The 26,635-nt window shown below is 41.1% G+C and overlaps 1 protein-coding gene across 4 annotated transcripts; it reads right to left on the reverse strand.

The window, feature by feature from the left end:
- Nucleotides 1-328: 328 nt before the first annotated feature.
- On the reverse strand, nt 329-26,395 carry mcf2a (MCF.2 cell line derived transforming sequence a). Of its 4 annotated transcripts, none has more exons than XM_088293653.1 (30): nt 26,017-26,395; nt 20,757-20,825; nt 20,555-20,669; nt 19,521-19,611; nt 16,710-16,829; nt 16,354-16,470; nt 15,742-15,891; nt 15,284-15,414; nt 15,079-15,193; nt 14,109-14,228; nt 13,846-14,037; nt 12,742-12,933; nt 12,495-12,666; nt 10,179-10,255; nt 10,032-10,117; nt 9,058-9,124; nt 8,872-8,987; nt 8,450-8,519; nt 8,257-8,346; nt 8,073-8,165; nt 7,433-7,558; nt 7,128-7,349; nt 5,917-6,009; nt 5,682-5,847; nt 5,540-5,603; nt 3,323-3,423; nt 3,010-3,116; nt 2,812-2,924; nt 2,512-2,615; nt 329-2,357 (listed from the first exon to the last, which is right to left on the reverse strand). In XM_088293653.1, the coding sequence occupies exons 1-30, from the start codon at nt 26,123-26,125 to the stop codon at nt 2,317-2,319; spliced, it is 3,429 nt and encodes a 1,142-aa protein (XP_088149779.1). In that variant the 5' UTR covers nt 26,126-26,395; the 3' UTR covers nt 329-2,316. The 4 variants fall into 4 exon arrangements, with proteins under 4 accessions (XP_088149779.1, XP_088149781.1, XP_088149778.1 ...); XM_088293655.1 differs by having other exon boundaries at nt 5,769-5,847; nt 8,257-8,349; XM_088293652.1 differs by having other exon boundaries at nt 8,257-8,349.
- Between the last annotated feature and the right edge of the window lie 240 nt (nt 26,396-26,635).

Here is a 26,635-nt window from a genome sequence, read left to right on the forward strand (position 1 = left end):
ATGCATCTTCAATAAATTAAAATATACCTTGAGGATTTTTTGTTTTGCTGTTTTGTTTTTTTTTTTCTTACCAAATTTGTAGGACATGCACTTGAGCCTTGTAAAGTCTATCCAAGGACTACACTGGAATCTTTGTGTGATTTTCTCAAAAAAAAAAAAAAAAAAAACTCATGAAACGCATCCCAAAAAAAAAAAAAAAAAATTTAGAAAAGCTTGATTACTAAGCTGCAGGACCTAATAGACTGCCCAGAGTTCTCACAAATAACTTTTGGCGCAACGTGACAAACATACAGTACACATACAGCAACAACTTTCTGCCCTCTGCTGGTTAAAAGTGGAAAACATTTTATTTTTTCACCCTGGATCACAATTAACAGTGTTGTCTTTTGTCCCAAAAGCTACAAAGAGAACATCCACACCATTTTATTGTTTGCGTTGGCTTGAATCAAATCCAGAAAATGGGACACATTGATTCAGTCAGCGTTTATGGACCCATCTTGCAATTGTGAAACACCAAAATTATCAAAAGTGTAGCCTTATTTAAACAGCAGTTATTCCAATAAATATCTTAGTAACCAGATTGCTGTTTCTTGGCTAAAAATATGCAAACAAAACGAAACAAAACTAAACTGCCTGCTTGCATTAAAGAAATATTTCTAGCCAAGTTTAAGGCTTCTTGGCTCAACAGGATGAATTAACACTTCAAGCTTTTATTTGATGTCGTTTCCCATGTATGGAAAAGCTGTGCAAAATCTGCAGCATTTTTATGACAGTTACAACAAAACATCAGCTCGTTTTGTTGCGGAAGCCATCGAGCAATCGTGCTACTTGAGAATGAAAAGAGATGTGATTTCATTTTTTTTTTTTTTTTGGTGGGGGGGGGGTCAGACAGCAAAGTGAAGGCAAAATAAATATTTGAACAAAGAAAACATGTGACGTGAGCAGGCTCCTGCTGCTTCCAAGATACGTTTCCATGCCAAACGCCGCGGCCGTTCCAAAATGGCACCCCAAGGGGAGCCCTCAGTCAGATTTGGTAAATTTATATAAGCATGGCGTCAATATTGAATGAGGTGTTGAACACAGGGTGGTGTGTCATCATCTTAAGTCAATCTGTTTGAGTGATGAAGCTTGGAGGGCGGGGCCAACAACAGGAAGTGAAGAGGGAGCACGGCTTGCCTACCATTGGTTGCTTGCGTCATGTTCTCCATGTGTACGGTGAACCCCGCTATGTCTGTTCATCTTTTTTGCCGCAGCAATTTACATGTAAAATGGAGCATAATTAAAAGGAAATACAAGGACAAAGACCACAGAGCACTGCAGAGAGAATACAGTAATCGCTCGTTTACCACCGCAGTTAAATTGCAGACCACCCAGTCGATAGACAAAATGCGCACATTTTATCACTCAAGTATAATTTAAATCTTAATGCATAATACTGATACAATAAGCATGTGAGGTTCAGTGATCATTTTTGTCCACTTGGGGATGCCATCTACTGGACCTTCGGACTATGCGTGTGATTTCACAACGGATTTGGCTTGGTGAGTGATGTGGGTGTCAGCAAATCAGAGGAACACTTCCCAGGAAGATGACAAACACACACAAAGGCCACATTCCTTCTTCATTATGGAGATTGTCCTCTTCAGTATTAAAACATTTTTCTCACGCAGACGATATACTGCCTCAAGAAAAGGTAGAAAAAAAGTGTGAAAAAAACAATTTGGCACTCGCGTAGAGAAGAGGACATGAGGAATAAAACAGAAGGATCGATACAAATGGCTAGAAATTCCCTTCGAAATTGGGTGTGATGTCAACCGGATGTCTAAAAAAAGTGAGTGTCATAGCAGCTCAGATAGATAGAAAAGCACAGTATGCCCCCTAGTGTCTCTGAAGAGTACTGCAATGAGATCAGAGCATTCTGATTAATGTGTGCTATGATCCTCAGGTCCATGATTTTCTACTAGGATGATGTTTGCAGTCAAACATCTGAATATTCAGTGGGAAATTCATCCCAGTTCCGATTGAGCGTCTGTTCAGCAGAGCCAAACACATGACAGATGAAGAATGATTGCCAAAAAGTGAGCCGCTCCCGTTCACATCAGCAGTGAGGAATCCTTGGAAAGGACGCAATGCTCCAACAATTTTTGTGCTCGGCATACTTTGACAACGGGACTTCTACGAGGGGGACGGGAGGGGGACACCAGTACGGATTGTTAATCCCAACCTGTGAGGCTTTGAAGAAGTCCAACGCCTTAAAGTGCCACAAAACCAGGACGGGACGACGTCCTTCTTTGGTCTGATCACGTGCGCTACTCTCTATGGAGAACTGAGCTTTCTTATCCTGACGTTGTCTGTTTCTGCATGGAAAAGAATGCAGAACAGAATCATCCTGGATGATCAAATCCAAAGGTGGGACATAACTAAAACAATACTTTGTTACTGTAAAGCAAATTTTAGAGTCCAGAGCTTGTTTACCTTTACTAGGCCTTTTTTTAAAAAACAAAATCTTACCCCTGAGTCTGAAGGAGTTTGCTCGACTGCTCCCTCTAATGGTCACTTGCAGGTTGGCGGATGCAATAAATCCATCTTGATGTCGACTCAAATTCTTCACCAACCTGGTCGGGAAAGCGAGGAGCAAAAGAATGACAAAATACAATGTGTAGCTGCGCTGTTGGATGTGATCATTTAAGATTACCGCTCACACAGACACTCCTGAATTATGGTTTGGTTTGCTGCACTGCTGAAATCCGTTCATACGTTGCGTGTTCACATATGTTGCTCTCGTTGTCGGTGACAGGACGGCAAACTCACCAGCGGCCTTTGCTGTCTTCACACATCAGCTGGATGACATCACCGCATTTGATGAGGACGCTGTCCGGTCCGTTTTGAAGGCAGTCAGCCACAGCCCGATATTTGCCTCGAGACTGACACACGCAGGCAAACAGAATTGTATGTGTTGAGTCCCCACATCAAACCAGACCAAATTGTACTTCTGGTAATACGTCTCACCAGTTTGACCAGTTGCGTGCAAGGCTGGTGGAAAGCGTCCCGGCCGCCACGTGTCTCGTCTAAACCCTCGCAGATATTCACCGAATGATGATGAGCTCCCGGCCAACCTGGACAGACTTTCCGTTGAGTGTCGAAAATTGGTAGCAATTTTTTTTATTATTTTTTTGAAAGATTTTTTCCACATCCGGTATTGAATAAATGTTAATACGCTGTCAAAGGAAATAGAACAGAGCATAATTAAGATAGTCACAGTCGTGATATGTTGACAAAAACATATCTTGCATGCGATGTACTGAGAAGAAGATCGACGCACTCCTGCGGTTGAGCTGGTGTTGTGGGGGGCGCCGCTGAGCGTCCGGGCTGCTCTTCCCCGACTCGGTGTCCTCCGAGCTCACTGACGCTCTCTGATGCTTACTGGTGGCAATGACACAAAAAAAAAGACACGGAGTGATTTGTTTGAGAAATGCTCTAGTCAAGCTCGCCCTCATGGAACAACGTCCATATTGCTGCCTGGGCATGTTGGAGCGTTGAGACAGCCAGAGAGCGTGATGGAACATGGAGCAGCCGTGTACAAGCGTCTCTAGATAGAGGATGGACTGCGTTTATGTGTTGGGCCAGCATGAGAGAAGCTAGCGATAAGATACAAGTTTAGGAAAAATCAGAGCTGGGCACTCGACCTCCTTTTGCCGGTCAATCACCCACCCTCCGGTCACAATTTCGGAACTCATCTGGCCACGACACTCCGGTCTTATTCATAAAAATTGTCGACCCCGGTCAGGCACCCGAACCCCCCCCCCCCAGCGTCCGCGCATGACGCTGCTGTGGGAGAGATGCTAACGGCAGAGGTTGATTCAAAGATCATTGTTTGTGTAAGAAGCGACGTGAGCGAGCAGTGTACATTCACCGTGCCTGTATTTCCTTATTCTGAAATGAAGTAACCGCGCCTCTTAGCTGCGACGAGGGCATACCATTACGAGAGGGGGGGCAATACTAGATTCCCTATAACAATTATGAGCAGGCTAATTCGCTATTCAAATCTGCTTGCATTGATATCGGCTATTTATGGTGTGTTTCGTCAAACCGAAGTGGGTTAACGGTTTGACTTCCCCTCTCTTTTCTATGTCTTGGCATCCCCCCCTCTCTTGTAATGGTATGCCCCAGATACAGAAGGGAGACGCGGGTTACAGTCAGAATAAGGAAATACAGACACGCTTGAACGCACACTGCTAACTCACGTCTCTTCATACACAAACAGTTAGTAGTGGGGCTTTTGACATGTTCTGAGGCATTTTTGTCATTTGCTTTGCACGAGGGTCGATTCGTTGGCCGGACTAAAATCAACCTCCGACCTTTGTTAATCGAACCCTTTTTAAAAAATGTTCACCCCTAACCCACACCCCAAAAATGGGCGTCCGGCCAGGGCGGGGGGGGGGGCAGACTATTCCGCCCCTGGTGCGGACTGCCCAGCTCTGTGAAAAATAGATAAAATCCTTCCTTCTGTTTCAGAAAGCAGATAACAGCCTCCTTAAAAAGTTGTCATCATTTCAAAATAAAGAGAATGCATGGGGCTCCACCTCGGCCATGTTCAGGAGGACAACATTCAGAGGACACAAATAGGAACACATGCACAATGATGCATGACGGCTTCAATTTTTTGGAATGTCATAGCGTCCATTTTATATTGCGCTTGTCCTCATTGGTCACAGGTGAGCTGGAGTCTACCCCAACTGACTTTGAGGGAAGTCAGCTGTCCATAAATGTGAGACCCCAATGAGGACAAGTTGTATAGAAAAAAGGATGGATGGATGTTTGGCAGTTGTTCTACCAAATATTGTTTTCACCCAGAATGGCTCAGCACACTTTTGAACAGAGACTACAATTCTCGTTTGCGTATGCATGCAAAACACGCTGTGTGATGAGCAAAGTCACGGCCACTATGCAATCACGTGGGCTAAAATTACCACTGAGCTTTTACGGCAGGTCAGTGGCACTGGGGGCGAAGACGGGGCCGTTGCCGGGGGCTTCGGGGACGGGGGCTTTGGGAGCGCAGGCACATAAACACGTCGGATGTTGCCGAGATCAAGTGCAGCCCCGGCAGACAGCCCCTCGGAGCCCCTCTGGACGGCCGCATGGCCCTGCAGTGACGGGGTGAGGATGGGGGGGGCAACCACACACAGTTGGACACAGTGGCTGCTGCACCCACACTAAGCCCAAGACTCAATGTGATCATGTGACTTTAATCTGAGAGGCATCTACAGTGCCTACACGAAACTATGCAGTTTGCTACAACACTTGACCATTTGTGATTTGTTTGTAGAATATCTGAACCATAAAAGAAAGTAGTAGAAGTACTAAGGTAAGTAAAAAGGTCTATGACTGATGGCCCAAGTCCAAACACATTTTTACCATTTTTTCAGTTCAAGTCAGAGGAAGACAATCAGTTTGTGCCATCCCAAAGCAACCTAGCGCATACTGTTTACAAGCATTGTGAAAAGGTGTATACAAATTTAAAAAAAAAATGGGCACTGACCTCTCGCAAGGTGGCGGAGAAAGATGCATGTGCTCAACTGGTTGTCCAATTTGATGAACCTCATCTGGAAAGAAAACACACTGTTGGGTATCAGTTGACCACCAGCGGTTGGACTAAGTCACAACTAAGTCGCAAGTCTAACATTCAGAAGAGTTTCGAAGAGTTCCCTCCAAATTTGAAGCAAGTGGAGTCACAAGCCGAGACTTGGGTTCAAACGTCCTCCACTGACCTCGCAGTAACTTCTGCTGGTTGGTTAAGATGCGGCGCAGCTCGCTGAGCCAGGACATCTTCACTGCCACGCTGGGGGCCTGAAACAAAGTAACACGCGCGTTCCTACGGGACTCGATTGCAGTTGACTTATTTTAGCGACTCCGTACCTGAACCACGTAGACTTCCTCCCTGCCACTGTACCAGATCTCAAACTTCCTGGGATCTCCTTTGACGTTCTCTGTGATCCCCACAGCAGTCATCTGGAAAGACACACACACACGCACGCAAATGAACACGCAGACGCATGTCTTACTTTTATCCAATTTGTGACATCTACTGTCCTAATGAAACAAAACTCAACAGATCATCATATCCCAAAAGTAGAAAATAGAGAGGATGTCAACACTTTTTAATAGCCCATTAGCAGATGTTACAGGATTGGAGAGGATTTATTAAAAGCACATTTACAGAGCCAGTGTTTTAACAATTACGCTCCATTTTGATTGACAGTGTGAATATTTTTAATAAACAGTCTTACATAAATGTAGCCTTATTTATTTATTTAAAAAAAAAAATCCCCATTAGAATATACGACGCATCTTCTCCCCAAACCACTTTGCTATCATTTCAATAACATTCCCCTTAAAAATAAACGCATAAGAGCTGATGTGATTTCCACAAAATACACCGACAGGCACTCTCCATAGCTTACTTTACAACCCAGGTTAAATTTAGCTCCTCCCTGGCATAGGAACCAGTTCAAATCTGACAATGAGGCAAGGACACTTTCTTGCCACCAATTAGTATACTACTTTCCTATTTAGACAGTGCTTTGGCATCATCTTGTGGCATTTTAGAGGGATGACTGTCAATGAAATGGATGGTGGGCTGGAATTGAAAGGCCAACTGTAACTAACCATATTAATATTTTGTGGACAGCAGTGGTGATTTTGTTTATTGTATTTTATTTTCATTTGAAATTTGCATCGAAAGGTTCTACTTCCGGTTTAAGCTATGTGCTTTTATTTTGAATGTGAACTTCCTGTTTAGTATTGTTCACACTTAAGGTGAATTGACGAAGAGTACGGCAAAAAGTTTCATATGAAGCCTCAGAAAACGGACGTTTATTTTTCTAGCACCCCCTCCGAAGAGGCAAAAGGTGTGTAAACGATGGATATAAGTATTTTGTGTTTGTAAATATTACGTGTTGAATGTGAAATATGTCAGCTAATTGTAAGCATATGTTTTGAACTGTGTTTCAGCTCTTACGGTGATTCGGTTTTAAGGTTACACGGTTATGGATACATCTTGCTCAAAAATAAACCACAAAATCATCAGTAAAGTCTCATCCTTGGTTCGGAGGGCATGCTACACCAACCTTGATGCAGTGCTTGAAGCCGTACGAGGGCGTCTTATCGCAGCCGTCCCCGTGCTCCTCCCTCTTCTTGCAGAAGAGCAGCACGCTCTCATAGAGGAAGAGGTGGCGCTGCATGGGTTTGAAACGAGCCAGCTCCTTCATACGTGTGGGCCCTTTCTTGTGGCTGAGCCACACACTGAAGGAGCCCTGCATCAAAACGCGGCCCAGCTCGCAAATGTCCCCCTGAGACAGCGCAAGGACGATAGTTATTAAATAGAGACAACGGGTTTAAAAAAAAAAACAAAAAAAAAAAACGCCTGACTCACCTCATAACCTGTGATGGCAATCTGATGCATGGAATCGTTGACGGATTTGAGCAGGTCCAACATGGCTATTAGCGCCACCTGCAGCTCAGACGATCCCTCGCAGTCGGCGCTATGTTTCAGCAGCTCCTGGTAGCGCGCGCACACACACATGCGCACACACACACACACACACACATTTAAAGGGGACGTATTATGGAAAAAAACACTTTCATCATTTGTGACTCATTTATTAATTTTGTCTTGATTTAAAATGAGCATTACTGTAAGATAGTGTAATATTCAGTGATAGTTTCTGGTATGTGTATACGATATGTGTGGCCACACAGGGTGACTTTTCCGGGCCAATCCCTCTCAGAAATGCTGCATATTTTTGCAATTTATTCATTTTTTAAAATCTTATCATGGTTTCAATGGGCAATTTCTAGCCCCATGTAGAGACTGGCGTGTAAGGCGGCAGTGCGCAAACTATAGCCCGGGGGCCACGTGCGGCCCATTAAACGTTAAAATCCGGCCCGCCGAACTTGAAAAAAATTGAATGAATAAACCTTGTTGACGTGGTGAGTCACCTACACTGCAAGTTTAACAGCATTTAAATTCTTGTGTTTTATTGCTTATTGATATTATTCCTGTATTGACTGACCTTGAGCAGCAGTTGATATTTGGTGAGGCGCTGGACTGGTTTCAGGAGGTACGAATCCAGGCCCAGTTTGTGACCCAGCTTCTTCTGACAGTCCTGAATAAAAATATGACATTTGATGAGTTTAACAGGCAAGTTGTGGTTGTGGACATATCGCTGCGTGCAGATTATCATGTGGACAAATGACCTGAAAGAAGGCGCAATCTGAGAACTGCCGCCAGAGAGCGTCGGAACGTGGTTTATTCTGACAGTAGCATTCGTACATCTGGAAGTTCTCCTTCTGATGACACATAAATCCTCAATATTTTTGGGGTGGAAAAAAAAAAAGGAACATTTGCATACAATAATTGAGTTATATTTTCTAATAATTTGTTCCTCACCCTGGCAAGAAAACAAAGTCCCACACCTTCAGGAGTGTCCAGGCATCCTTCGAGGTCCTGGAGAAACACGCTATGTTGAAAAAAAAAAGTCAGGGATAAACAATTAGACATCATTAGAGATATGATCCTCAAAGAACAAAAATATTGGGCCATTACACCAAGAGGAAAAGTAAAAGCCTATTTAATTCATTCACTTCCAGTCAAAAAAAAACCAAAACAATTTTGACGTCTTTATCCGTCAATGGCAGTGGATAAGTTAATGACAATAATGTACAATAACGCAAAAAATAATTTAACATTATAAAACATCATGTATTATACAGTTCTATTGTAATAGGAGCTTTGTTTTGTAAAATATCCATCTATCAAATAAAAAAAAAAAAAAACGTCTTCATATGTGACCGCAGGCGTGTGGGACCTGCCTGCTGTGAAAGTTGTAGATGTCGGGCATGTTTCCGAAGAGGACGCCTCTCTTGGCGTGCAGGGCAGGCGGCAGGAGGGCAGCCGGAAGCGGGTTGTCCATCTCCGCCTTGTAGCCCTGCAACGGCATCACAGTCAGTCGGCCTGACGACCTCACTGCGTGTGATGAGGACGACGTTTGTTCTCACGAGAAGGACGGACAGCAGCTCTTCCACGTAGATCCTCTCCGTCTCGATGAGCTCTCTCATCACGTGACTTTGGCGCACACAAACACATGCACACACACGTGAAAAGAAAAAGAAAGAAAGAAAGAAAAATATTAGTCAGTGTCCAGATTGTAAAACAGTGAATGAGCACATATCATAAACTGCTGGCAATAAAACTGAGTACACCCCAAAATGAAGCTCCTCAACTCATTTTACATAGTTTCTCGGCATCAAGATGGCAGCAAAGTAATATTTAGGTCTACATGAAGCTCCTCAACACACGAAAACACCAAAATACCGTAAGAGGGTGGCAAAGCACTAGTTATGTCTAAATGAAGCTCCTCAACTCATGATAGGTTTGTCGGTCAGGTTTGTGATGGACATAGTTTCTTGGCACCAAAGCAACATTTTTATTGCCCGGTCACAAAACAAGTGAGTTTTACCCCAAAAAATCCACAAATTGGTCAAATCGCCAAAACAGAATTGTGATGTTCACTGTATATAAAATATTCTAGCTATTAAAATTACCCGCAACTAGTGAGGAAACTCATGGACCGATATTAAAATAATCCTCTCTCATCTCTTATTTAACTGCATTACTCATAATTAATGTAATTACACTCATATAACCAATTATAAAACACATACATTGAATTAAATCTGTTCATTTTAGTATACATATTCCACTTTTTACAATAAATCCAAGAATCCATTATTAGATTGTATAAAATGAGAAACAGGAACACAAATGAAAATATGAATTAATAAAAACATTTAAATGAACAAATTATAGGGAGAAAAAAAAACACAGTTCCATTTATTACACAACTCGCGATGATGTAAATGCTCAATGGGCCGAGAATCATACTTTATTCAACCTCCCCGTATTTTATAGGGAATCAAAGATTTGAACACCAAGAGACCGAAAGATGGACAGATGGACGTGTTCTCCTCACCGCTTGAGGACATCCGGGCTGTCCTCTCCCTCCACACCATACGACACGCAGCTGCGGCTCTCTTGGTAGTCGTGAATGACCTCGATCTGGATAAACAGATGGCTTTTAATTCATGTTTACATGCCCCAAAAATAGAAAATGTCTTACCTTGCGAGCGTTGGGGCCTTTTCGAGATGCCCTCTTTCCAGGCAGAGGGAGATCAAATGTGAATTTCAAGCCATCAGCTATAAAAAAGCAGATCAGGCCGTCATCTTTTTGAAATTTGGCAGTAAAGTGATAGTGTGTACATTTGTTAGTGGGTGTGCAACGTCACGGTTTGTGCTTGGGTATTATTTCGGCTAGTATGCTAGTTTGGACGGTTGATGAGCCTCATGTCAACGTGGTTTGTTTGCGTTAAACCATTTAACAGTTGATTGGGGACTTGCTAGATGCATAATGTTGTTGCCTCATGACCCTCTTCTGTTTTATCTTACGGCATCTATACACACTTGTAAGCTCCTTTCGGGGAGGTTTTAATCACTGAAACTTACATCTAAGGAATTTAATGGCATCCGTTTCTCTAATAAAATTGGAACGTCTGCAATATGTTTTAAAACATTTATTTATTTATTTTTAATTTTAAAACAAGGTCGCATTACCGCACTGCAATAAAGTGAAATACAGTATATACCGTAGAGAGACTAAGATCATGTCGTATTTAAAAAAAAAAAAAAAAAGCTTATTATGAGTGTACAAGTGCATGGAGGACAAATGAGTAGATCTACTACTGTTTGACTTAAGAGAAAATATATACTGAATTAATTGGGTGCAGGAATGGTTTCGTGCAACTTCCCATGGGGCACACATGAAAGTGTCCTTCAAGTATATGAAGCATACGCACGCACACACACACTTACACGTACACACTGTATATGGCTCGAGAGCAGCACTACTAACAGAGCAGTCAGATACATCCCAGTGGACTCATCTCTTGACCCTCTACAACAGGCATCATCAAATGGCGGACCGCGGTCCGAATCCGGACCGCGCGATGGTTCGGACCGGACCCATAACCAATCTATGATTAATTTTTTTCAGGGCGCATTCGCAAACATTGGCGCTGCAATTCTAGTTAATACGGAAAAGGCGTCACTGATTTGAGCCAATCAGATCTTTTGTTTACAATCCACTGCCAATTGCGCACCAGACCGGAAGAGAGTGCTGCTGACAGTATGCCTTGCTAAAAAGTTAGCAAGGTCGATGCGTGTTGTTTTAAATGAATGGACGGAGAAATTTAGTTTCGTTCTGACTGCAGCCGATTCAAAACCGGTGTGCATCATATGCTCCGAAACCGTCGCTACATTGCGAAGCGCCACTACGAAACAAAGCACCGCCTTTTTTGCAAAGTTATCCGCAGAAGCTTGAGGTGAGCGCACGCAAAAACATCGAACTTCGAGTGCAATATAACAGATTTTTACATTTTCGTTTACAGCCCAGCGGCATGCAAACGATTGTTCACTAAAAGTATCATGGATTTTGAAACATAAAAAAACATTCCGTGATGGGGAAGTTGTGAAGGAGATCTGTGAAAACCCAGATCTGTGAAATAATCTACCAAATCCCAATGGCCCTGACTCCGTTCCAACCCAGATTTAACTCACTGGCAGGGTAGTCACAAACTAATTTTTCTCATTAAGAGAAGTTAAAAAAATATTCAAAAGAAAAGGTGGTTTCAAAGCTCATTTTGAATGAGTTTTTCATGAGGACAGCCATTTTTATTGATTGTGTACTGAACATGTCCTGTTTTACTCGAATAATTAGGCTTTCAGTTTTTTTAGGCTGATAACTCTTTGATTTAAGAAAAAAGGTAAAAGATGTTAACTCAATGCTTAGCACTTGATATATTTCTGCAGGAGATATTTTACAGTTTTTTTTTCTGGAAGTGGCAAACTTAAGTTCCTGGAGCCACATTTTTTTGAATGTGAAATAAACGCCTTATATTTGTTTGAGTGGCAAAGGTGTTTAATGGGAACATTGCTAAATATTTAGGATATAAGTGTGCTCTGTTGAAAATGACTAAATATTGAAACTGTGCACATAGGCTAGACATTAAGAGAAGTTGGACTTTGGTTCGGACCTTTTAATTGGAAGAAATTTTAGTCGTGGACCTCTGTGACTTTTAATTGAATACCTCTGCTCTACAAGCTCGATTGTCAGGATCAGAGCCCTTTCGAGATCACCTCGGGTCGCCTCAGAGGTGCCCTGTCATGTGCTAATGTTTTACAATCTGTCCATTGACTATTTTGTAGTAACGTGTCATTTCTTCATTGTTGTCTCATGAAAAAGACAAATTAAAATATTACCAAAAATATGAGGGGTGTACTCACTTTTGTGAGACACTGCACATCTTAAGGACATTTCCAAGGGACCACAGACTTTTTAACGGTAGTTTATATCGTCTTCTTAAATGAGTTTAGACTGTACCGTGCTTCGGGGAAAATATTGGTGATTTTGAGCGAGGCGGGTTCTCAGCGCGGGGGGCCACCAGCTGGACCGGTCGGACATGTTTGTCGGCCAGCTTCCTCAGACCGGCCTGTCGGTTCTGGATCAACTGTTGCACAGCCGCGTGCTTCTCAAATGTTTTATTTATCTTCCCCTGACAGATCAAAAGAAAGATGCACAAGTTCTTGTTCAGACTCTTGATTCGGCAACAACGCTAAATGTGCCGGACCTGCAGCTGAGGGGTGATGACGGCTTCATACTCCAGAGCCAGAACTTCAGGCCCAGATGTCATTATGGACGGGGAGTCCTCCAGGAAGCTCTCGATGGCCTTCAAAGCAGTCTGTGCCACTTCCTTGGATTGGAACTTCTCCACAAGTTGATTGGCCAGCATATAGGCTCCATCGTCGCACCAGGTCTGGGCCTAAAGTGGGTGACGATACGGGGACGTGCAGGTCAAGGACAAAGCCGTCGTTTCAGAAGTGAGGGAGACAAATTATTCAGGAATAAGTCATCTTTTAAGAACAAATGTTTATCTGTCCTCTCGCATTAATCTGTGATTATTAAAACTCATTCACTGCCATCGTAGATAATTTGAATGGACTTTTTGACGTATATACCCGTCAATGGGAGTGAATGAGTTAAGTAGACATACTTGTAAAAAAAAAAAAAAAAAAAAACTTAAATCTGCACTGCAGGGAATTGTAAGTTTTAAATTGTTACCGCCACCAGCGGCCGAATAAAGGGCGTGCAAATGTCATGGTTGGCCTTTTTTTGCCTTCCTCAGAGAAACCTTGTGAGTCTGGAGTGTGCTACATGTGACTTTTGAGCAGATGTAGAATCCATTATGGCGAAATAATAGCTTCTGGTCGCGACTCTGGGAGACAATGACGAGAGTGCACATGACACAGCCACAAAGAGCTTGGGAAATTCGTACCCGATTCCAGTCTGGAAATTATTTTCCAGAGGCTCGCAAGAATTTGGAACATTGTGAACACCTGTGGTGTTAATCTGCTATTCATAAGATGTGTGAGTCATAAATGGTCAAATGGAGAAGCGATCAAGATATTTTTGAGCAAAATCCTGAGGGGTACAACTTTAAATAGAAGTACAGGTGCATGTAAAAATAGTGAAAATTCACTTAAATACATAAATAAAAGAAGAAACAATAAAATTATGAGAAGAAAGGATAGACATTTGTTTTCCAATTTAGTTAGGAAGTGAAAGTGGTCCAAAATAAATGCTCAACTAACACTCAAATCTATTCAGGTTGAGTCACAACGTATGTGCACGTTGTAATTTGTCACCAGAGGTGTCGATACATTCATGGAGCTACCTGGTCCAGCGACAGTAGGAGCTGTTGCGCTTGCAGAAGACGACAGCGTTTGCTCGCCAGAGCAGCATTGAGGTTATCGCAGTGATGCCGCAGCTCGTTGCAGCGTTGCATGATGAGAGCCGTGGCGTAGTGGTGGCTCGCTGACAGCTGGTGGCCGTGAAGGACAACCATCTGGGCGCGTGACATCACTTCCTGTCAAACCCAAAGCAGAACATTCAATCAATCATCAATCAAACGGCACATATCGGGCTCGTGTGACAAACCTGAGCAAGAGTTTCTAAAGTGTCCAGCTGTTTGAGAGCCTGCTCTGCTTGAGCCAGCGTGTCAACTGTCGTGGAAAGCTCGCTCTGTTGAGACGTCACGCGAGACAGGCACGATTCCATCTGAAATGTCATCAACGCAAAGTCAACAGGGAGAAATGAATCTTTGAAGACTACCGGGTCGCAACTGGGACCGGGAGAGGGTGAGAAGATCTTCGACAAGACGTTGCTGTTTTAGGTGTGATTGAAAATGGTTTAATTTTATATCCCCTGCATTTGTTTTAATTTATTTTAAAAAATTAATAGGGGGCCCACACTGGGAAAAAATACTTTGGAATTAATAATACTTTGTATTATTATGACTGATCTAAAAAAATAAATACTCGTATTTATGTGCAAATTCATAAACATAAAGACTTTATTCTTCAACTACTAGTAGTATGACTTTAATCGAAAAATATCTTAATGTAAAAAAAATCTATAAAAACCATATAACTATTTTGTATTTATTTACTCGAGAAAATCTTTTTTTTTTCAAACCTAAAAAAAAAATCTAAAAAATATTTTCTGGAAAATGTATGAGTTTATTCTAGTTATAACTTTAATCTAAAAAACAGGTTTTTATCTTGCAAACATGCAATTTATTTCCTAAAATATAAAACAATGTTCTGGTAATTGGGACATCTTTAATCTAAAAATTACGTTCGATCTAAAGAATATGAAACTTCATTCTCATAATATTGTAAATTTAATCCACAAAATGCTATTTTTTTTCCTGGAAAATATACAACTTTATTCTTGTAATATTACAACCTGAACCCAGCCTTACATTGAAAAATATTGACTATTTTATTCTTGAAATACTATAGATAAAATTTTTCCTCTTTATTCTAGTGTTTTCGTCTTGACTTTTTCTTTTCATCTGCGCTTTTAAACATTGATAAATGATATGTATTGTATACCGTATGTTCACCTCTTGAAAGCTTTGTTCATATGTGAGCAGCTGCAGGTACTGATGCAGTTTCAGACGGTGCTTCTCAAAGTAGCCATCAAAAGCCAACTCCATATCTCGGAGTTGAGTCAGGAGTCTGAAAAAAGAAAAAAACACAAAAAGAAGAGTAAAGAACAAATGTGGTTATTTAGAAGTTATACGTTTCAGCATGTCATTGATCTCTGACCGTTGAACCGTCTCCCAGTCCAGCTGGACGTCCCAGTGAGGATCAACGTTGTCCCTGGTGGTGCTGGTGGTGGTGGTCTCCAGGCTTGAGAGAAGATGTTGACCCTCTTTTGACAAAGATCGAATTGCCTCCTGCCACGGGCGACAGTATTTCTCAACAACAATATTTGAAAGGGAAGAGAGCTGCAAATCAATGATAGTGTTCGACTTTTTTGCTAGCATGCTAGCTGTGTTAGCCGCTAAGCTAACGTCTCAAGAATAAAGTTCACTATTTGATAAAAAGAAATGATTGAGTGATCTCAAAATGTATTTTTCTGAAAATGTGCGAGGACATAGCCGACCGAGGTCTACCCAGTGTCAGAACTTGCTTGCTTGATGTCATTTCTGCTGAGTCATGTACCTTACTTTTCCGTCCTCCGACAAACGCTTCAATGCTGTAATAATGGAAACAAAATGTACCTTGAGCTTCCGGTATTTTTCACTGTGAGAGTCCAGGAGACTCTGGATGGCGCCGGCATCACTGGGCATGCCCGTCTCGGCCAGTTCGGTGCCGAAGGCCTGAAGCATGTGTGCCACGTCTTTCACGGTGACGGCAAAACTTTCAATGGCCTGCAACAGAAATAGAGTCGCTAGAACACGATTTAGGACAGGCATGAGCAAAGAAAAGAAGTCTCTCGTGTTTGCATTAGCATCTCTTGTGAGTATAATGTATTTTGTTAATTTTTTTTTTACAAGATAAATATTGATCGTGAACTGCCATATTGTAGTGGAGAGTTTTTGGAGTTGTTTGAAGGTGATATTGGACAATAAAGGTAACTGTTTTTCATGCTTTTGTAATAATGGTATTCATCCTCAAATATACGGAATGCCGCCTCTGTCTCCTCTTTAATGCCACGCAGGGTTAAAAATCTTGCTATGTGCTAGTGTTGTCCAGAGGTGGATTAGGTCACTTAAATATCCATTGAAGGCCCATGTCCGAAACTCACCACCTCCCACGGCGGTCTTATAAAATATAAATATATATCTGGTTTGCCTGATGTTCTGACCAAGTGTCCATGTACAATGTGGTACCGTTCTTAAAACAATCCAGTCGCTGTGACAGTAGTTGAGGGTGCCTCCGAACTCTGACGTCAGCTGATTTTCGTTGATGTATTTCAGCAGATCTGTGACGGAGCTCAGCATCACCACCTGAATGGTCACGTCCGATACATACAGATCACATTTAAGACGAGAAACCAGGGGGTCACCTCCAGCTTCATTTGATGTCAACTCGTAGTATAATAAAAATAAGAAAAAGTTGAGGTTTTTCCCTTTTTTAATCGCAAAGCAAGTAAGGTGTACTGAGTGGGGATCTTTGACTATTTGATACCCGTGCGATAATAACAATAATACAATTCTGAAAGAGCATAGAGGTGAGTTTGCCTTACAGGCATCTTGAGCATGAAGTCCTCCTGGCTGAAGCGAAAGCCGATGTCAGTGACGGTGCGATGAAAAAAGCTGGTGGGTCGGAGCACCAGGACCAGATGGAGGTTCCCGGGGAAGGAGGCCTGCAATTGAACAAATATTCCACTTCATCACCTGATTCATCATGAGAAGCAAAAAAAGAAGGGGGATTTTGTAATTAAAAAAAACAAAAAAACATTTCAAAACAGTAGCACATGATAGATATGTGACAGAAGAAAATCAGCTTTCTCTGGCACCATTTAGTACCTCTAATTTAATTTTAAACAACAACACCCGAAGAAAAACAACTGATCAGTCAGAAGGCGTGGCTTATGCAACGCCAATAATTCACCTCAAGAAAACCCCCCCCCCCCCAAAAAACTAAACAATCAAAAACATTCATGGTTATAGTCATACTCCATTCCAAATAATTTCTGAGCTAACAGAGCTACTCCTCACTAGTAAAACGATTCAGCACACTAGTCAAAAGACTTGTTGACAGTTCTGCACACTTTACTGTCGTACACTAGGAGAATACATGTCCTACTAGTATCCTTTTTTGCACTTTTGCTTTCCACTACTGTATATTTCATTTTTTGCATATTAAAAGAATGACAATGGTGCACTAGTAAAACAAATATTTGTTATCAGTCTGTTAACTGTTTATAATCTTTTTTTTTTTTTTTTACACGACTGCCTTCTCTGTGAACTAGTAGGATGGCTAGGGCGGGGCTCAAGCTGTTCACTAGGATTACTAGTACCACACAGATGTCAATTACTGCAGTTTTTTTCCTTACTATTGAATAAGAGAAAAAATATATTGAATTTACTCAATTTTATTTTATTGAGTGGTTGCACAAAAAAAATAAATTTCTCAGTACATTTATAGTCTACTTAAAATATATCTCGATCCAGATGATTTTATTTCATGCAACCAACTTGATGAAATAAAATTGATTGAATTCAATAAAACTTTTTTTTAGTGTGCTGCCATGTAGTTGTTCTACTAATCATTCTGTGAGGGCTTCCTGCAACTAGTGCGCAGAAATGCTACATAGTAGTGGGAGACAGTAGTACAAAAACATGTCACTCGTAAAACAGTCATTTTATAGTGATACGAGTTAAAAATCTAATAAATGCTCAAATGGGTTCCCATACCAGTCTCAAATACTGAATTTTATATCTTACACACAGGCATGCATTATTTATCCATTATTATTGCAAGTTGTTTACACCAAGCATGATCTGATACTCATCATCAGATCAACGTATAGAACGTCTGTAAGTATTGTACTGCCCTCTGGTGGTCATAGTGCGCACACAAGAGAGAGCATTCAATTATCAGGATGCACATATTACATTGTATTTACTTAGATTCCTAATGTATATCTTTATAAAGTGCAATACTGTGGAGTGCAAATGTTTCTTTAAATGTGAACCCATACTTATGGGTGTAATGATCTATTTTTCCAATTATAGTCTGACTCGCTCGGACGTGACGTCATGTTGACATTGATTTGTCCTGACGTGACCTTCCTATCGTCAACCAAGTGACGTCGAGCATGCATGCAAGATAGCGAACATGCATGACACACTCTGCCCAGTTGACTCTCTTTTTCCTTCCACTCGAAGCCTCTTGCATGACTAAGCAAAAGTGCGCAGCACACACACTCACGCACAAACAGAGCGTTCCACTCAATGCCGCATTCCCGCCCTCAAACTTCACCCAAACTCCTGCAGCAAGCGAGAAAAAAACCCCTCCAATCAGACGTTACCGGGCTGGTCCGGATCTTTGAGAGTCCTCTTCGGCAACATGTCTCAGCCATGTTGAGATAGCAGGACATCTATCCGCCTTGAAATGTTTTACAGATCCATACAGACGCGGCAAACGGCAGCATCAGCAGCAGCAGCCTCACTCACATGAGGAGGGAAGAAGGATGCAGGAAAACACTCTGTGTCCGCCTCATCATCGGCATCTTCATCCTCTCTGCAGGCAGCTGCGTCATCACACCTTTTTTTTTTTTGAGGGAGTGGGGGCGGCTTTTTTTTGCATTTCAATCAGTGCTAGCTAGTACCAGAATCAGTATCGGAAACAGCTCTCAGTGTGATGCAGTTGTGCAATTATATAAAAACACAACTCGCAAAAATAAACAATGTTCAATGAATACCTTTTAAAGCAAAATCATATACAAGTGAAAAAACCTTACAGTGCTCTATTCACAACTTGTAATGTCCTGTCCTATCCTGTCCTGTGCACATTTGTGAATGAGGTTAGGGATACAGATTCTTTTTACATATTTGTGGATTGAAGTATGTCTGTAAATCGTTTTGCTGCGGTAATGGCCCCATATCGTGTAACGTTTGGTACTAATCATAACGTGTCCTATTCAATTTGCTGCTTTCGAATCCTGTCCAGTCATACTTATTACTTATCATGTTCAGCCCTGTCCTAACCTATATTAGCTACTTATCATGTAATGTCCTGCCTGTCCTGTCATGTTAGCGACGAGGCACATCCTGTCCTGTCCCACATGACCTGCCCCGCCATCTTGTCCTGTCCAATCCAGACCGGTCTTATTTGCTACTAGCGACATCTTATCCTTCCCTATCCTGTCCCTATCCTGTGCCCTGTCCTCTCTGCCCCTATTTGCTAATCTTTGTTTCTTGTCCTATCCTATTTGGTAATTGTTGTCTATCCATGAAAAGGCAAACACAATCAGCATATTGCAGCCGTACAGGACAGGTTGAAAAAATTTGAATCACCATCAAAAGAAACATAAAACATCCAAACTCACTGCTATTCTGGCCAATGCAGTCTTGATAGAAGCCCATGTGTCAAGTCTTCGGTCTAAAATGACGATGAACTTTACTCCCGGTTGCCTTGCTCTGTAGGGGAAAAAAACCAAAACAACACGTATTAAACGTCATATCAACCAATGAAAATGATTCATCTTATGTTGCCTGTTTTCTCATTGAACTTGCTTTTTTTTTTTTTTTTTTAATCATCACTTGAGAGTCAGAAAATGTGCATACCAATTGCTAATTTGGCAACTGATCGTGTTTTTATAATTAATAAATCTATGTGCTTGCAGCCAAGTTGTTAATGTGTACTTTAGCCGAAAATGATTGATAAATTCCAAATTAAAATCATTAGTATTTGGCTGTTTGTCTGTTCAACTGAAATGTTCAGGTTGAACGAAATAAACCGTTCCCATGGCATTTAACGTCACAATGGTCAGACATGAAGGAAAGAGCTCTGCTCTGTAAGTAAACCCAATAAGTTTGACAACGCGCTGCTGTTGATTTGTCAGGAGACTGCAGTGCCATGTGAGAATTCCCTGGACCGCTGTAAGTGCTGGCATCAGCAGTAGATCTGACACAGTGCCTGTCCGGTAAGGCCACATTGAGGCTGTGCTCAGAATGTCAACGGAACACTTTTGGTGCAGTGCAGCGAATTGGGGCCCACAAAAGAGACACATACACACACACACGCGCGCAAAATGCTAATTTGTGGATTTAATATCAATCCCATGAATAATTTTGATGCCTGGGTAAGAAAACGGTGAGCATATTTATTAGAAATTATATAATACGATACAATTCTCTCTCTCTCTCCCCCCCTCCCTCACATTAACTGAAAAGTTGTGGTAGTAAATAGAACGTGAGACATGAAGTGTTGTGAATGAGCTCAAGTTCGCAGTTGGAAAGGCATGAATCGATTAAGAAGGACGTCAATATCGTGGCCACGATTATTAGTACTACTTTTTTTCCATGTCATGTCTGGGGCTTCATGAGCGCATGAGAGAGAGAGAGAGACGCAATGACGTACCGAGGGATGAGCGTGAGGTAGGTGAAGACTTTGGCCAAGGCCTCCTCCGGTATGTCCCGAAAGGCCGAGCTTTCCGGAAGCGTGATGATGACGCTGGAGTCTTCTCCTCGCCCACCTGGAGGGGGCAAACATTCAATATGAAGATTTCTCTGAGGAGTCCCTTCTCATGTGGTTAGGCTTTTTGATTAGAATATGAACTCACCTGATAGGTATGCAACCTGTTTCTCGATGTAGCCACCGACCTCTTTCATGCTCACGGGAACAGTCACCTCTGCAGGAGAATAAAAAAAAAAAAAAGTCTGAAATAATTTTATTAACTAGAGGTGGAAAACAATTTATTATTTACAAACTTAACTTCAGCTAAGGAAAGGACAGGGAAGATGGTAGTAAACAAATAAATTGTCAATGAAAATAATAATTACCGTACGTAATCTGTATATGCAATTTTTTTAATTCCATAGATTAATTTTAATCTATTTCCTTTCAATAAATAATTGGAAAATTTACACAACTACTTATATTATTTGATTTATTTTACCATTTTTAATTAAATAAAAATACAAAAAAAAATAATAAAAAAAATATTCCTTGGGGTTCAACACAGCATGAGACTTGAGCCCTTTTTCGTCTGACTTTATTTTGATGGTTTTTATCTTGTTACTATCTTACTGGCTTTCCTGATTTGTTTTATTTTTTACTTTTACTGTTTTTAAATAGGTTTGCAAATTGTCTTATGTTTGATATTCACTTTTTAGCCATGCACAGTACTTTATTTCAAATAAGGATGTATTTAAGAGCTCTATGAAAACAAAAACATGAGGTGTAATGTTTGCTTCAGGTTTATATCCTCTTTTTGAGGAGTATTTGAAAATATTACATAGCTCAGAATGTTGTATTGCTTCCTCTATCACTTATCTCAGAAAGCAAAATAATATATCAACACTAACTAACTTGCTCAAAGTGACAAGTTGTGTGATTAATGCAATAGCCAAGAGGATGGTGCATAATCCCTCCGGAGTATTTGCTCATGTTTAATAGAGCGACATTAAAAATGAATTTGAGCAGAACGGCAGAAAACGCAAGGTGGTGGAAAAAGATGAGAGAAGGTGAATGAGATAGCGAGCGAACGAGGTGTGCGTTTGGCCACAACGAAGGCCGTAACGGAGTGTGTCGGGCTTCCGGGGGAGCGTGTAATGAGCTCTGCTGCTACCTGCTGAATTTTTTATGTGTGTGCCGGGGTGTGTGTGTGTGTGTGTGTGTAACTGAGAGCGTCTGAGCCGGAGCCAGGATGAAGTTACTTGGGATAGGTTGACATTTACACTCCGTGGCGCACTTCAGGAACATGAGAGAGAATTGAAGATGCCTTCATCGTACATTTCCATTAAAGGCGAGGCGGGAAACGCAACGGCCAGTAGAAAGGAAGTCTACCATCAAGGCAATGAATACGTCAGTAGCATTCAAAATTATTTGAGCTTGGAATTATTTTTTTTTTTTGTAGTTGAGAAATGTGGACGAAAGAGCAAAACATGTCAAATGTCTCCTAATTTGAGCATTTTATTATGACAACGCGGGGATTTAGAGAATGTGACAAATAGGTCAAGATGCCCTGAATAAACAAGAATGGTTTGAAGAAATGTGAAGGAAATATGTCAAACGTCTAAGAATTCAAACATGAGAAATGAAAGTTAAATGTGTGTAATTCTGAAAGAAGTGTAATTTATCGGGATGTGGAAGTAAATTCCAAAATGTCCCAGAGGAAACAAAAATGTCTATGGAATGGTTTGAATTAGTCGATTTATGTGGAATGAGGAGGTAAAAACTATAAAATGTCATTTAACTCATTTACTGCCATTAACAGCTAAAGACGTCAAAGATCTATTTTTTTTTTTTTTTTTTAAACTCGGCTGGTCGTGAATGAGTTAACAGGGAATTTTACTGGCAAGTGTGGAAAAAGTGGCAATTGTTGCTATGTTGAAAGAATTCTCCAAGATGTGCTGAATATGCAAAACATTTAGAAACCAGAATGATTTTCGTTGTGGAAGGAGCGAATAATCATGAAAAATTTCATACGATCATAAACATAATGTTCAGTAGCTGGCGGGGATTGGCGTTGCACATTTTACAGCAGCCTGACGTCAGCCGAACAGCATGACCCGGCTAAACAATCACGCACCCGCATGTCATACTTCTGGTGGGCCAATTGTGTTGGCGTCCCTCAGAGTTTTGTCACAACCTTTCCAGGTTTTGCAGGGTTGGGAACCGAATAATCCCCAGAGGAGGAATGTTGGAGAAAACAAGGTTTAGTTGTCACCCCCTACAAATCCGTGCAAATCCCTCAAGTCTGGCAAATTAATCTGACATGGTGGCATTTATCCATGCTGACCAAATTCAAACAAAACCGCCACAGCGCTGCGCTTTTTATGCTACATGCATGATTGCAGATTCTTGCTCTGACAGAGACGAATAATCTGTGCCATTTTTTTTAATATAGAAATCCGACAAGAAACCTTATTCCTTGAACTTTGACCTCATGCTACGGAGTGTGCGATTTTGTCAAGACCCCAAAACGCGAGAGTGCTTAATCCCCCTCGTGAACGCGCAAACACGTTTGCGAGAGACAGAAAGAGAGAGAGGGCGATAACCTCGTGCTGCAGAACTTTCTGGGTCAGGAAAATATGCAAACAAGCTTTGCGTGTCAACAGGAAAACAGCGCCAATCGAATTCAAAGTGCAATTTAATGGGAAATGACAAAACGTTAAGAGGCCTTTTGCGTCAGTATGGGCACAGAATTAAAAAAGAAACAAATCAAATGGAGGAGTGGAGTTTCACAACATTTCTAAGTGACTCAATTAGCATCAGTCTCATTGGCTGTTTTTTGTAAAGGATAAAGAAAATATGTCTGTGAGTGTTATGTGCCAGTCTACATATGTTGCTCCACTGTTTGTGTTCAAATACTGGTTGCTTGAAGGGTTATAACACCACTACATAGATATTTGTTAGCCCATCTATGGCATTTTTATTGTGTGTTATTTTTAAAGGAAAAGAAATTCATTCACCAGCATTCAATAAGTCAGTGTGTATAAGGAATACAAGTTCAAACATTAATGACAAAAAATTTCCTGAAAAAAAGGTTTAAGACGATTAAGGATCAAAACCCGCAGCCATATTGGACATTTTGTACCACTTCACGTAATCCCTGTGACGTCACGCGTGCTGTATGGGAGAGTTCATTTCGGACTTGTTTACTGGTCCATTGTGCTATAAAAATACCGGATGAAGTCGTTTAGTGTTCCCATGATATGGATATCACTCCTACAGTCAGGTTTCACGTTCTTCCTTGGAAAAAGCGGAAAAAAGAGACAATAGCTGACAATGCAGTCAGCCTGCAAGCCTCCGCTGTGATTTCTATCACTACTTTACATCCGTAAAACATAACAGATTATCACCAACATTTTCGTGAGCAAGTGAAGGCATGTGATAATTGTTCTCTGAAAATATTACAACAAAACTCCCAATACACTAATGTCACAATATTTTAAGAAATTCTTTTTGTACTCAATTTAAAGACACACTGCTTCAATAAAGGTGAACAATAATATCAAAATATTTTAAGAAATTATTTTTGTATGATCGATTTTTATAAATTACATTTTAATAAACATTTGTAAATAAATACACATTTCAGATCTTTTTGTAGGATAATGAAAATTACATTTAAGATGTTAAGGATGCATGGACTATATTATTTTATTATTGAAATAGTGAAAATCAATTTAAATGGGTAGGAATAATACACTTTACTTTACTGTTATGATATGATGTAACGTGATATTCTGGCCAAAAATGCTAAGGGGGGAAAAAAAAAAAAAAAAAAAAAGGATGCCTCAAAAAGGGATTATCTCCACGACAACAGTGCCACTGCGGATTAACCCATCAGCATTGCTTTTTGTGTCGCACAAATAATCCAGATTTTAGTTTTTATTATTATTATTTTTCATTTTCATTATTTTGTTTTTTTTTATTATTTTCAACACAAGCTTTTATGTGGAAGATATTACAGATGATGCAACCATGTCCAATGTCAGGTTAAACTGTTGATTTTTTATTTTTTTTTTAAAGACTTGGTGTGAATTATTTCCCCCCTGTGGTCTCAGTTTACACACACACACACACACACACACCTGCACGCTCAAACATAAAAGGCAAAGGACCATTAATTAAACAATGAGATGATCTTGCCAAGGTAATCCTATTAGCCTCGGTGGGAGGTGAGCGAGCGTCTCCATGAAACTCAAACTTCAGGGTTCAGTTCTGCCTCCTCACTTTAATGAGTATCCAAATCGCATAAATAAAACATGCCAAAATGTACATGTTTGCTCTTTAGGTTGAGAGAGCAGGTTCGTTTAATGTGCACACTGACAGTTCTCTGATTCATGGCACACATTCTGTAAACATTTTCAGTGTTTACAGCACTTGAGCTCTCCTCTAAACTGATTGGTCACTTTAGATAGACGAGCGGCAAGATCCCTAAAAGCACTGTGTGCTTTAGACAACTTCACGTTGGAGTGCAAACGGAGCATTATTATGTTTATAAAGGCACATTTTCCAAATTGCTGTGGCAAGCGGGTATGCGTCTGCGGGGCAAATTATTAGGAAACCATCTGTGACAGCTTCAAATGGGTAACGTAATCCTTCTCATGGCAGGCCAGTGGAACATGAAAAAAAAAAATCCACGTTCATGCTATGATTAAAAACAATAATAATAAGTTACCCACCAGTTACTCTGTGCTTGATTTGTTTTCACTGAATACTAAATTATTCAGAGGACTACTTTTTACTTTTACTCAGGTCATATGATTCTGACGTAACAGTACTTTTACTCACATTGCGGCAACTCTACCCACTTCGAGTCAGCCACGTTTAACATGAGATGGAAGGTGACTGATAATTCTGAAGTTTATAACTATGTAAGAGGGTAAGTGTAACAAAAAGTAACTGCTGGAAAAAGTAAGAAACTTTTAAGAATCCATAAACACTCAGAAGAATCCTAAACAACTGCAATTCAGTAAATAACTGCAGCAAAATTATTGCGACCGAAGAAACTGAAGAAAATATAAATAGAACCAACTGTGATTGGGTAACTTTAACCAAGCAAATGTAACTAACTAACCAAGTAACTAAAGAATAGCAAAAGTAAGAAAAAAAATATCACATCCTCATTAATTAGAGGGGGTGCGTACTTGTGCAACTACGTAAGTTTGCTTCCCCACATTGAGGTTTCTTTTTTAATTCAACCGAGCCTCACAGCTCACATTAATGATGTAAAGTTTTTAAATAATCTTGTCATCATTTTTTTCTTGCTTATTGCAAAACCAGGCATTTGAACAGAGGTGTGCACACTTTTGCAAACCCCCCCACATTCTTTTTCCAGCAGCCGTGGTGTTTGCGTCGCCGGTACTCACGCTGCAATGTGCTCTCCAGCTGGGATCGGGCCTGCAGGAGGGAGCCGTAACTCTCCATCTCATCCTCGGACTCAGTCATGGGCTCTTCCTGCATGGAGGCCGGGCCCATTCCCTGTGGGCGCCCGGAACGCGACCGGACAGCAGACGGGTTGAGTAATCCGCAGCCTCTCACATCCTCGTCCCCGTTCTACAAACACGGCTGGCGCGTGTTAAGTGAGCATCCCCCACCGAGCGTCATTCAAGCTGCCGGAACTTGCTGACCTTGAGCTGCATGAAAGCAAACATTCAGTCAGCTGTTTCGTCACTCACAACAAACATGATTCCTTCCGTCTGACCACTGCTGCCTGTCGAGCTGCTGCCCCTCCTCCAGCTTTCCGCCCTCCCTCTCGTTGGGCTCGAGTGCGTCAGCTCAGCACTAAAAAGTCCTGACAGCGTGCCAACTCCTCACTGTAATTCATGCTCCTGTGTTTTACAGATTCGGCGTTAGGCTCTGAAAGCATGACACTGGGAAGGATTGTTTGGCTGCGAGCGTTCTTGTAGTCACCGACATGAAGCAGCTGTGGAAAAGAGATCTTTTGTGAGAGAGCATGAAAAGTCCCAACACACCCGTTAGCCAGCC

Source organism: Idiotropiscis lumnitzeri, chromosome 4, assembly GCF_059441095.1.
Source record: "Idiotropiscis lumnitzeri isolate Australia: NSW breed Sydney's pygmy pipehorse chromosome 4, RoL_Ilum_1.0, whole genome shotgun sequence".
Lineage (NCBI taxonomy): Eukaryota > Metazoa > Chordata > Actinopteri > Syngnathiformes > Syngnathidae > Idiotropiscis > Idiotropiscis lumnitzeri.

Excerpts from the sequence above, each read along its gene's own strand:
- mcf2a (XM_088293652.1), bottom strand. The coding sequence starts at position 26,125 with ATGGGCCCGGCCTCCATGCAGGAAGAGCCCATGACTGAGTCCGAGGAT. Across the intron at positions 15,415-15,741 it reads AAAAATACCGGAAGCTCAAG|GAGGCAATTCGATCTTTGTC; the intron begins GTACATTTTGTT and ends CGCCCGTGGCAG. Across the intron at positions 2,616-2,811 it reads GAAGACAGCAAAGGCCGCTG|GTTGGTGAAGAATTTGAGTC; the intron begins GTGAGTTTGCCG and ends TTTCCCGACCAG.